This window comes from Diospyros lotus, chromosome 4, assembly GCF_014633365.1.
Source record: "Diospyros lotus cultivar Yz01 chromosome 4, ASM1463336v1, whole genome shotgun sequence".
In the NCBI taxonomy this organism is placed as follows: domain Eukaryota; kingdom Viridiplantae; phylum Streptophyta; class Magnoliopsida; order Ericales; family Ebenaceae; genus Diospyros; species Diospyros lotus.
In genome coordinates, this window is record NC_068341.1 from 3,685,503 (window position 1) to 3,696,188 (window position 10,686).

The window sequence follows — 10,686 nt, forward strand, 5'->3', positions numbered from 1 at the left end:
GGCATTGTATTTTTGGTTGTTTTCTGAAACTGTGTTAGTAGATTGTATTTTGATAGCAATGCAGTTTCTGGTTCTAAATTGGGTTTTCTGTAGTTCACATACTTTCTAGTAGGGATATATGCAATGTGTCTTGGATGCGAGAACGAGCATTTACTGTGAGTTAATTGAAAATCGCAGATTCTAACATTTTGTTAAACAGGGCTGGTGATGGGTTCAATCCGTGGTAAGGGGGATGAGGAATTCTCTTACATCCCAGAGAAAGGAGAGATTGGGTTCATTGATTATGATGATGATAAATCTGTTTGTGCCTATAATCCAGATGAAGAGGGTCCAGTGGTGATTTCTGTTCCATTCCCTTTTGTTGATGGAAAGCCTCGATCTATCACTGTAGGGGAAACTGCTAGTGAAGCAATCACCATTAAGAACACCACTGATGAACCGGTAGAACTATGGAAAGTTGATATTTATGACTCAAATCCTAAGGACTCATTCACTATTTCTGTGATGGAACCTCCATCAGCAACTTCAGATGTGGAGCATGTCCAAGGATTCCTAGAGTTTTTTTCCTTGGAAGACAGAATTTTACAGCCTGGTGAAACTATGATTGTTTGGTTATCTTGCAAACCTAAGGAAATTGGGGCGCACACAACTGCTGTGCATTTTGATGTAGGGGATGACAAGATTGAACGTGTGGTTTTACTTTTAGCTGAAGACAAGATTTGCAGATCTTTGGCATCAAACAAACCATATCATAGAGATAGGAAAAAGAAGCCGTTGGTTGCAGATACATCCATTCGAGATGCATTTGTTGCGGGTGAACGCATTCCAAGGGCTTCAAACCGGAGAGGGTTCAGATATCGGCTTTCTCCATACCCAATCCAAAAGGATGTACAAGAATCAGTGATGAATAAAACGATCCCTGATGCTATTTCACAAGGCTTAACAAGAGAGAATTATTTTGTTTTCTTTAGTACTCTGTTGAACATGGAAGAGATAAAAATTGAGGTACTATTTATCGTCATGGAAAGAATAATATTAATGATGAGAAAATATCCTTTTTTTATTTACACAAACTGTTGACCTGTTGATTCAGGATAGCATGAGGGGTTATGATATGGAGAACGTTTCTTTTGGGAAGAAGGGACAATTTTTGACCCTGGAAGTTCCAGGGCTAGCTGAGAAGAGGCCTTCGCTTGTTAATGGAGATTTTATATTTGCTAAACTTGCCTCTGAATATGCAAATGATGAAACTCTTCCCTATCAGGTCAGTTCCTATATGCAGGAGTTCATCTTTTTGTTTCTTTTTTTTTTGGGGGGGGGGTGCTCATATGATGCGTAGCCGGGCACTCATGATTCATGAACCATAGTTGCTGTAATAGGGCCTAGTTTATGATGTTCAGTCACAGAGATATCGCATGATGTTCATGGTTATCGATATCATAATGATGCAAGGATACACCAATTTATGCAGCTAACTCCTATCAGCTTGGTGCATCATAAAATGTGCTTGAGAGTAATGCATGATCATTCACACACACCCACATATCTCACTTTGATTATGATCTCTTTCACCTAAAGGCTAATTGTAAGTGAAGGTAATCACGACATTATTCAAAGGAATATTAAAACTTGCAGGTATCATATACTGCTCATTCTTTAATGCTCTCTTCAAATTGAAACATTGAAATGTGAAACTGTAGTCTACCATGTAGTTTGCCAGACTTGATCTATTAATGCAACGAAACAGACAGTCAATCTAGAAGTAGATTAATTAATGCGCTAACGTTTTAGATTAAATGTCAATAATCAAAATTTGTCTACTTTATTTTATCTTGTGAACATCATGCATTTGGCTGGTATTTTCATCTATTCTATACTTTGCCTAGTCTTTTTTTATTTCTTTTCTGATATATTTCACCCATTACTGTATAACTTACTATCCATGATATAAGATGAGACATGATACATGACTATAAGATTGGATAATTATCCAACGTATGACTTAGCAACGACATGAATTAGAAGGTTTTCTGATTGGTATATCTGTTTCTGATTTGGTAGACAATTAAGTGGCCCCAAATTGAGGAACTATAGTGTGGAGAATTTGCGAGGAAAAGCTATGACTTATTACTGTTTCTCATTTAAACGTGTTCATATATGTTTCCACTCTAGTAAGAATTTGAAGTGTGAGCCACTTGCCGAAAGATTACTCCCGAATGAGATTTGTGCAGGGTATTATCCACCGAGTTGAGGCTGAAGAAGTACATTTGAAGTTTGCCAATAAATTTCACTTTCATCATAAAGCTGGCAACCTGTATAATGTGCAGTTTACTTATAACAGGCTCAACATGAGAAAGTTATATCAGGCTACCGAAGCAGCTGGGCAGTTAGAGACAGAACTCCTCTTCCCATCTGATTCAACTAGAAAGAGACATATTCAACCTGCTCAATTGGCACCCACATCTTCTATTCTTAATGAGGAGCAGGAGCATTCTGTTAAGATGATTCTGGGCTGCAAAGGAGGATTGCCATATGTGATCCATGGACCTCCAGGAACAGGCAAGACCGTGACACTCGTAGAAACAATTCTTCAACTCTACACAGTGCGAAAGGATGCCCGGATTCTCGTTTGTGCACCCTCAAATAGTGCAGCGGACCATATACTAGAGAGCTTACTTGACAAAAAGGTTATTGCAATTGAAAAGAATGATACACTTCGGCTCAATGCACTTACTCGATCTTTTGAGGATATTAATCCCGATCTTCTCTGCTTTTGTTTCATTGAAGAGTCAACCTTCAAGTGCCCTCCACTCAAGGATTTACTGCGTCGCAGAATCATCATATCCACATATATGAGTGCATGTCTTCTTTATGTTGAAGGTGTCAGGCCAGGCGACTTCTCTCACATCTTATTGGATGAGGCAGGCCAAGCTTCAGAGCCAGAAACCATGGTTCCACTATCCCACTTTTGCAAAAGGGGTACAGTGGTTGTTCTTGCTGGAGATCCGATGCAACTAGGTCCAGTAATTCTCTCCAATGAAGCAGAAACTTGTGGATTGGGAATGTCTTACTTGGCAAGGCTGTTTGAATCCACGTTTTATGATATTGGCAATAGAAATTATGTCACAAAGCTGGTTCGGAATTACCGATGCCATCCAGAAATTCTGCATCTACCTTCACACTTGTTTTATGGAGGAGAACTAATAGCAGCCAAAGATGACACCCGCCCAGTGACTTGGGCGGACCTCCTTCCTAATAGCAAATTTCCCATCCTTTTCATTGGCATCCAAGGGTGTGATGAGAGGGAAGGAAATAATCCATCATGGTTTAACCGATTTGAGGCAAGCAAGGCAGTGGAGATTATTAAAAAACTGACAGATAGGGGGTTGAATGCGGAAGATATAGGGGTCATAACACCTTACCGACAACAAGTCCTAAAATTGACTGAAGCCCTTGATATGTCGGGTGGCTGTGGTATCAAGGTTGGCAGTGTTGAGCAATTCCAAGGACAAGAAAGGGAAGTCATTATCGTGTCGACTGTCCGATCTACAGTCAGGCATAATGAATTTGACAGAAACCATTGCCTGGGGTTCTTGAGCAATCCAAGAAGGTTCAATGTTGCCATTACCCGTGCCAAATCATTGCTGATTGTTATTGGGAATCCACACATCATTGGCAAGGTAATCTTGTATTTGTTTGCCTAGTCTAAAGCAATACATAAGGACTAGGTGGGAGGGGGGGGGGGGGGGGGGGGCAGGAATTACTTGCTAGATCCATTTGTTTAGTCAGAATCTTGTAATGCCTAATCTTTCATCTGTTTCGTATTATAACTGATTAACAATTGGTCTCTAGTGACATAAATATTGCAAAATTTATTTTTATAGTAAAGTTTGTTGTGACAGATAAATGGACAAGAGCAGTAGTAGGACGGCGACCCCAAGGAAATCCTCGTGTTGCACTCCATAAAAGAAAAAACTCTGCCTGTGGAATTGGTAATCCTTACTTTTAAATTTCTAATGTTAAAGGTGTTAATCCTTATACCTATGGAAGTGGCAGAGGAGATGATCAGAGAAAAATTAACATCATGTGCCTCCAAGAGACAAGATGAGTTGATAGAAGGCTAAAATGTTAATAAAATCTGGATAATGGATGTGAAAAGAATAGAGGACAGAATTGCTGCAGCTAAAGTTGTTCTAAGGGAAGAGACTGAATACTACTAGTATAGATGTACCACAAGTTGGGTTAGGAGAATAGATGAAGGCAAAATCTTGAAAATATTTAGAGGGATTGGTAAAGGAAATACCTAGAGTAGAGAAGATCATTCTATGAGTGAGATGGCTTGAATGGTCATGTGGGCAAAGAAGGGAATGGGTGCAGATGTACATAGAAGTTTTTGGTTTGGAGAAAGCAATAATGAGGATAAAGTTATTTTGGATTGACTTGGCATATGAGCTCATCATAGCCAAGACTAGGTTTATGAAATGGGATTAGCACTTGATTACATATGAAAGGGGCTTATCAATACCCAAGTAGACTCCTTTTTTTTTTTTTTTTGAGACAAGAGAACCACTTATGTTTGTAGGGATTGTAAACTTATACAAGGAGAATGCCTAACTATTTATCGTAGACTTATTGTCCTTGACATCCATATCAAAAAATGGAGAAAAGAATATACAAAAATGAAGAAGAACGGGCTATTTTCAAGGAAAATGTGGCCGAAGAGATTGGGCTGTAGTAGGAGAGGCTAACCAAATGTTGATTAAGATAGCTATTGATATTCAAAATACAGCAAAAATGGTGTCAGCGAGTCAAAAGGGAAAAGTCCTGAATCAAAAAGATTCTTGATGCTGAAATGAAGAAATATAGGGGAAAAAAATCAGCAATAAGAGAGCTTGCCTCAAGACTTTACACACATGCTGTAATGAAGAAAACCTAAACAGGTATAGTTTGGCCAAAAAAGAAGCAAAGAAGGCAATTGGTGAAGCAAAGTAAAAGCTTCTGAAAATTTCATTCATTCCAATGACTTTTTTTTTACAAAGAAGATGAAATTCGAAAAAATATTTATAGTAAAGCATGAGAAAGAAAAACAAATGAATTGAGCCTAAATGAGATGCATAAAAGTCGAAAACCAAAAGGTACTAGTAAATCAGGTGGTGATCAAGAAGAGATGGAAGGACTATTCTCGAAGTTATTCAATGAAGGTAGAGAAATAAGTGTTATGTTGGAACACCTTTTAGTAATTTTGATAAGGATAAGAATTACATGTTCTATATATGTATATCTCCAAACAAAATAAAGAAAGCATAAAAAAAAGGATGATAAATAGTAAAGCAGTTGGACCAGATAATATCCTAATAGAAACATGGAAATGCATGGGAGGAGAACATTTTTTGGTTAACAAGAAAAAAAATGTTGGAAGACACTTATGTATGATATAAAAATCTTACAGAAAGTATGGTCATAGATAGAAATGATTGACAAGTTAGAATCCATATAGTCAATCCCACCTAATGGGATTAAGGCTTGATGTGTTATTATGAAGATAATACTCTTTATCACTGTTAGTATCAAGCATGGATGAAAGGAGAGATGTTAGTAATTCTGGAGAAGATCATTACTACATATTCTATAGACCTGTTTGCCCAAAAGATGTGAATCAAGCTATAAAAAAAGATGAAGAATGGTAGGACAGTGGGATCAGATAATATTCTATTAAAAGGAGAAAAAACAAGGAATTTTAGGGTTAACAGAACTATTAAATATGATTCTTAAATCAAAGAGGATATCTGACAAGTAAAAACAGAGCACTCTAGTACCAGTTCACGAGAGCAAAATAAATGTTTTAACGCTGTGAAAATGATAAAGAGATGAATTTAATAAGCTTGTACTATAAAACTCTCGGGGTGGGTGATGAGTAAATTATGAAAAGAAACTAAGATTTTTGAAAAATCAATTTAGTCTTATTCCTATTATATTATTATATTAGTAATAGAAGTTCACAGGTTCAAGTTATGGAAACCTCTTTTTGCAAAGCAAGGGTAAGGTTGTGTACAAAAACCACCCTTTCTGGACCCTCACAAAACTAGGACTTCCGTGCACTAGGGAGGCCCATTTTTTTATATCATTAATAGAAGTTATGTACTTATTATGACTTTTGACCGAAAGGTCTACAAACAAACAGAATGATTTTGTACACAATACCTATAGATGGTATTATCAGCTTAAAAAACATATGATAGTGGCCCAAAGAAGTATGATAGGCACTTGACTTATCAAAGACAAGGGGCAAGGGTGTAAATTGGATGGCTGGCATAACAACCAGCCATGTGCGTAGGGGTAGTGAACACAACCCAGCAAGCGCATAACAGATTTCTGTTGAGGAGGAGGGAGGGAAGAATATATAGAGGGGGAAGAAGTTGGGAGAGGGGGGATTTTGTTATGGTATTGAGTCTTAGGGAGAGTTAGGGCCTCTTGAATGCCCTGGGTTATTCTTGTTTTCTGCTGAAAAGTATTGGAAACTATTGATATTTGATTGCTATTGGATTTCTATTGGGGTTCCTATCATTTTGGTATCAGAGCATCTCCGATCCTAATGGTGAACCTGACTGATCGAGTGGGTGACTTGGAAGGGAGGATGGAAGGCATGCAATAGAATGTTGAATCGGTGGGGAAGAAGGTAGCAAGCTTGCTGGAATAGTTTGCTTGGATGAGAACGAGGTGGGAAGAGTAGGATCGGGAGAGGAAGAACGAGGAGAGACGGGAGGAGCAAGAGAGAGAGAGGAAGGGGAAGCGAGATGAGGAAGACCCACCTGCGGGTTCACCCTTGACAAGGGAGGGAACGCCGGTAGCTGGAGCAAGAAGTGGCGAAGGGGGCGACTAGGTCGATAGTGTCGGAAGGCAGGAGTACTGTGGGAGACGCCTGGAAATACCCATCTTCGAGGGAGATGATCCAGATGGCGGGGTCTTTAGGGCTAAGCGCTACTTTATTGTGAACAAGCTGTTTGATGCGGAGAAGATGGAGGGGATGCAGAAGGGAGTCGACGCCATGAGAGGGGAGGATCAAGAACGGGAGAGGAAGATCAAAGCGAAGAAGGGAGATAGACCTTCGGAATTTACCCAGAATTTCGAGGGATCACCTGGAATCAAAATGGGTAGGGAGTTCAAGGGTGGAATTGGAGGGAATTGGTGTTCGGACGTGCGTGGAAGAAGGCTAGAGATGCCGCTCGTTGAAGGTGTAGAACGTGACGGCTGGATATTTCGAGTTGAACGTTACTTTGCGGAGATTGGGATGACTGATGAGGAGAAGTTAGATGCAGCAGTATGGTGTTTGGAGGGTGTTGCACTTTCATGGTTCCAGTGGAAGCAACGGAGACCAAGAGTGAGAAGCTGGAAAAAGCTAAAGGGGCTGCTGAGGAATCGCTTAGGATCCATGCAGGAAGGCACGGTGGAGAAGTCGGACGAGCTGGAGGACACGATGAAGGAACATAAGATGGCCGATCTAAAGAAATTGCCAAAGGGAAAGTGGTTCTGTTGCATGGGTTGTAGGATGACCTATTTTGCTTTACAAAATTTACTAACTTGTGGAGAAGAGAAGATCCAAGATTCTCTGTTGGATGTCATAAAGAAGAAGCATGAGGACAACGTTCCACATATGGTTTCTGACTTTGATGTGAGATGGAGGGTACTCAATGGCAAAATTGCTTCTCGGGAAACTAGAATGTTGCTCTCAAAAGCAGTTGCCATCTTCCATGAATGCTTTGACCCTATTGTTGATTTAGGAACTGGACGTGACTTAATTCCAGCTATGGTTTATAGAAGGAGCTCAAGGGGCCAAGACTTTGGAGGAATGTACCGTGCAGTATTAATGGTGCACTCATCCATTGTATCAGCCGGAATCTTCAGGCTTTTTGGACAAGAAATTGCAGAGTTTCCTTTGGTTGCAACAAGTAATGATAACCAAGGCAAGGGCTACTTCCAGATATTGTTTTCCTGTATCGAGAAACTGCTTGCAAGCTTCAATGTGAAGAACTTGGTGCCCAATGGTATTGACCCAAAGATCTTAAATAATTATGGAAATTTGGGTGAACTTCATGATGAGGTTGAGAATTGGCAAGCCTTGAAACAACTAACAAAGTCAAGGTGCTGGGAGTTCGACCAGGGTCTGTAAAGAACTTACGGGGGTTCGAAGTGCTCATACAATGGAAGAGGGCCACCCTCATTGGAAGCTACTTGGGAACCTTACCATTTGATCCAGCAGCAGTTTCCATTTTTCCACCTTGAGGACAAGGTGAAAGTTGGGGGGGGGGGGGGGGGAAGTAATGATAGGCACTTGACTTATCAAAGACAAGGGGCAAGGGTATAAATTGGATGGCTGGCATAACAGCCAGCCATGTGCGTAGGGGTAGTGAGGGGAAATCGCTGGGTTTTGTAACAACCCAGCAAGCGCGTAACAGATTTCTGTTGAGGGAGGAGGGAGGGAAGAATATATAGAGGGGGAAGAAGTTGGGAGAGGGGGGATTTTGTTCTGGTATTGAGTCTTAGGGAGAGTTAGGGCCTCTTGAATGCCCTGGGTTATTCTTGTTTTCTGCTGAAAAGTATTGAAAACTATTGATATTTGATTGTTATTGGATTTCTATCAGGGTTCCTATCAGTATTATGGAGAGTTTCAGGGGAAAAAAAAGATACATGCCACAGTAAAATTGTGTTAGGACTTGTAGATGATATACTGAAGTTTTCTACAATTTTATTATATCAGGGATTTGCATTAAGCCTTTACCTAGTATCTCTTTGCTCTAGTACTTGATGAACTTAAATAAGTACATTCAATAAAAGGTGCTTTGATGTTTGTTATTTACAGAATCTATGAATATTACACTTCAGTCATGAAGAACAGCTTTAATTCAAAAGCTTCAAGTTGAGTATGCCAAAAATCAAATGTATCAAATGTAAGTTTAATAAAGTTATGAGTTTTGGTGCTATGGTGAAGATAAATTATTCCCCCCCCCCCCAAAAAAAAAAAAGATAACTTTAAATATCTCAGATCAATTATTCAAAAAAGATGGAAAAATAATATTGAAAATGTGTTAAATCAAAGAAGTGGTTCTAACATTTTATACTATTGTAAGATTCCTTTAAAACTATAAATTAAAGAAAAAAAAAGTTTTATCGAATGATTATAAGATTAGTTTTGTTGTATGGCATGGAATGGTGGACAGTTAAACACTAATCTATATAAAATATAAGCATAACTGAGTGGAGGGCATTAAAGTTAATGTGTATACCGAAAAAAAAAAAAGAAGATAAAATTGAAAAGGAGGTTATCTATAATAATCTTCAATCAATATCTATTGAAAATAAGATGTACAAAATGCATTCAAGATGGTTCGAATGTGTTAGAAGACGACCAATAGATGCACTTATAAGGAAAGTAGATGTAACATAAGATATTTGTACCAAAGTGCCATGAAATATAATGGCTTTATAGAAGATGGAATACATGTAATCAACCTTATATAATATTAAGAATTGGTATTATTGTTATTGTACTGGAGGGTTTTCCACATAAATATTACTGTGAATTTTTGTTGCTCTATTTTTTTTTTCTTAATAAATTGCACAAGAGGTATTAAAGCACAGAGCCAGTCCAGAGACTGGAAAGGGGAGAATTATTACACTCAAGCCTGTTCAGAGTTTTTGTGCACTTCTTGAGATGTAATATTTTATTATAGTCAATTCTTGTGGCTATCTAGTTTTGAGCAAAAACTTGAGACAAAGACATTGTAAAAAAATTTCTTTTATAGTAGATTTCGTTATGAAGTTGCCTAAGATTTGGTGTTTCTTGTACTGCATATTTAGTTTTCTTGGTGATTTTGAACACAATATTTGACATGATGAATTCTTGCTATAACAATCTTGGACCATGCAATGCTAATGGCAATACATGTTACCCTCATAAACATAATTCTTTCAACAACCCCCCCCCCCCCCCCCCCCCCCCCTCCGACCCACAAGTTGCATGCTTGTATGAAAAGAAAGAGGATATTCTTTTGGTGTTTTCAAAGTTAATTAACTGTTACAAGTTTACTTGTTCAAATTACTGATAAGCTGCTGCTGTGGCAGGATCAATACTGGCATATGCTTTTATGGCGTTGTGTGGACAATGGCTCCTATCAGGGTTGCACTCTCCCTGAAAGGCAAAACCCCACACAACAGACCAGTTCAGGATATGAAGAGGAGTACCCTGGGCAAAATTGGCTTCCAGAATACCCTCAGCCCTCTAATGAAGTTGAATTGGGGGAAGAGACCTATCAGGCTGAAGCAAACACTCAGCCCTCTAATGAAGTTGAATGGGGAGAAGAGACCTATCAGGCTGAAGCAATCCCTCAGCCCTCTAATGAAGTTGAATGGGTAGGAGGGACCTATCAGACTGAAGCAATCCCTAAACCTTGTTTTGATGAAGCTGATTGGTCAGATGGTTGGAAGGAATAATTGGCTTGATTCTGTCTCATCGTTCAGAAGTAATTGGTTTGATAAAAATTGAGTGGTCAGAATGAGGTTGCAGTGCTAGTTTTTGCCTTTCGTTCTTTGAAAACGTTATAGAGCTGTGTTTTTTTTTTTTTTTTTTATATTTATAGATTTGTTTTTTAGTTGAACGAGACACCTATCCAGTGCTTACGCTGTTAACTA

General features: G+C 38.9%; 1 protein-coding gene across 4 annotated transcripts; it reads left to right on the forward strand.

Annotated features, from left to right (window-relative positions):
• The first annotated feature begins 180 nt into the window (after nucleotides 1-180).
• On the forward strand, nucleotides 181-10,630 carry LOC127800139 (probable RNA helicase SDE3). 4 transcript variants are annotated; one of them, XR_008022734.1, is made up of 6 exons: nucleotides 181-1,005; nucleotides 1,094-1,264; nucleotides 2,232-3,680; nucleotides 3,903-3,992; nucleotides 8,858-8,945; nucleotides 10,120-10,262. XR_008022734.1 is itself a non-coding variant. In XM_052334586.1 (4 exons), the coding sequence occupies exons 1-4, from the start codon at nucleotides 208-210 to the stop codon at nucleotides 10,486-10,488; spliced, it is 2,787 nt and encodes a 928-aa protein (XP_052190546.1). In that variant the 5' UTR covers nucleotides 181-207; the 3' UTR covers nucleotides 10,489-10,630. The 4 variants fall into 4 exon arrangements, 1 of the variants encoding a protein (XP_052190546.1); XR_008022735.1 differs by lacking the exon at nucleotides 3,903-3,992; XR_008022733.1 differs by lacking the exon at nucleotides 8,858-8,945 and having other exon boundaries at nucleotides 10,120-10,261.
• The last annotated feature ends 56 nt before the right edge of the window (nucleotides 10,631-10,686 follow it).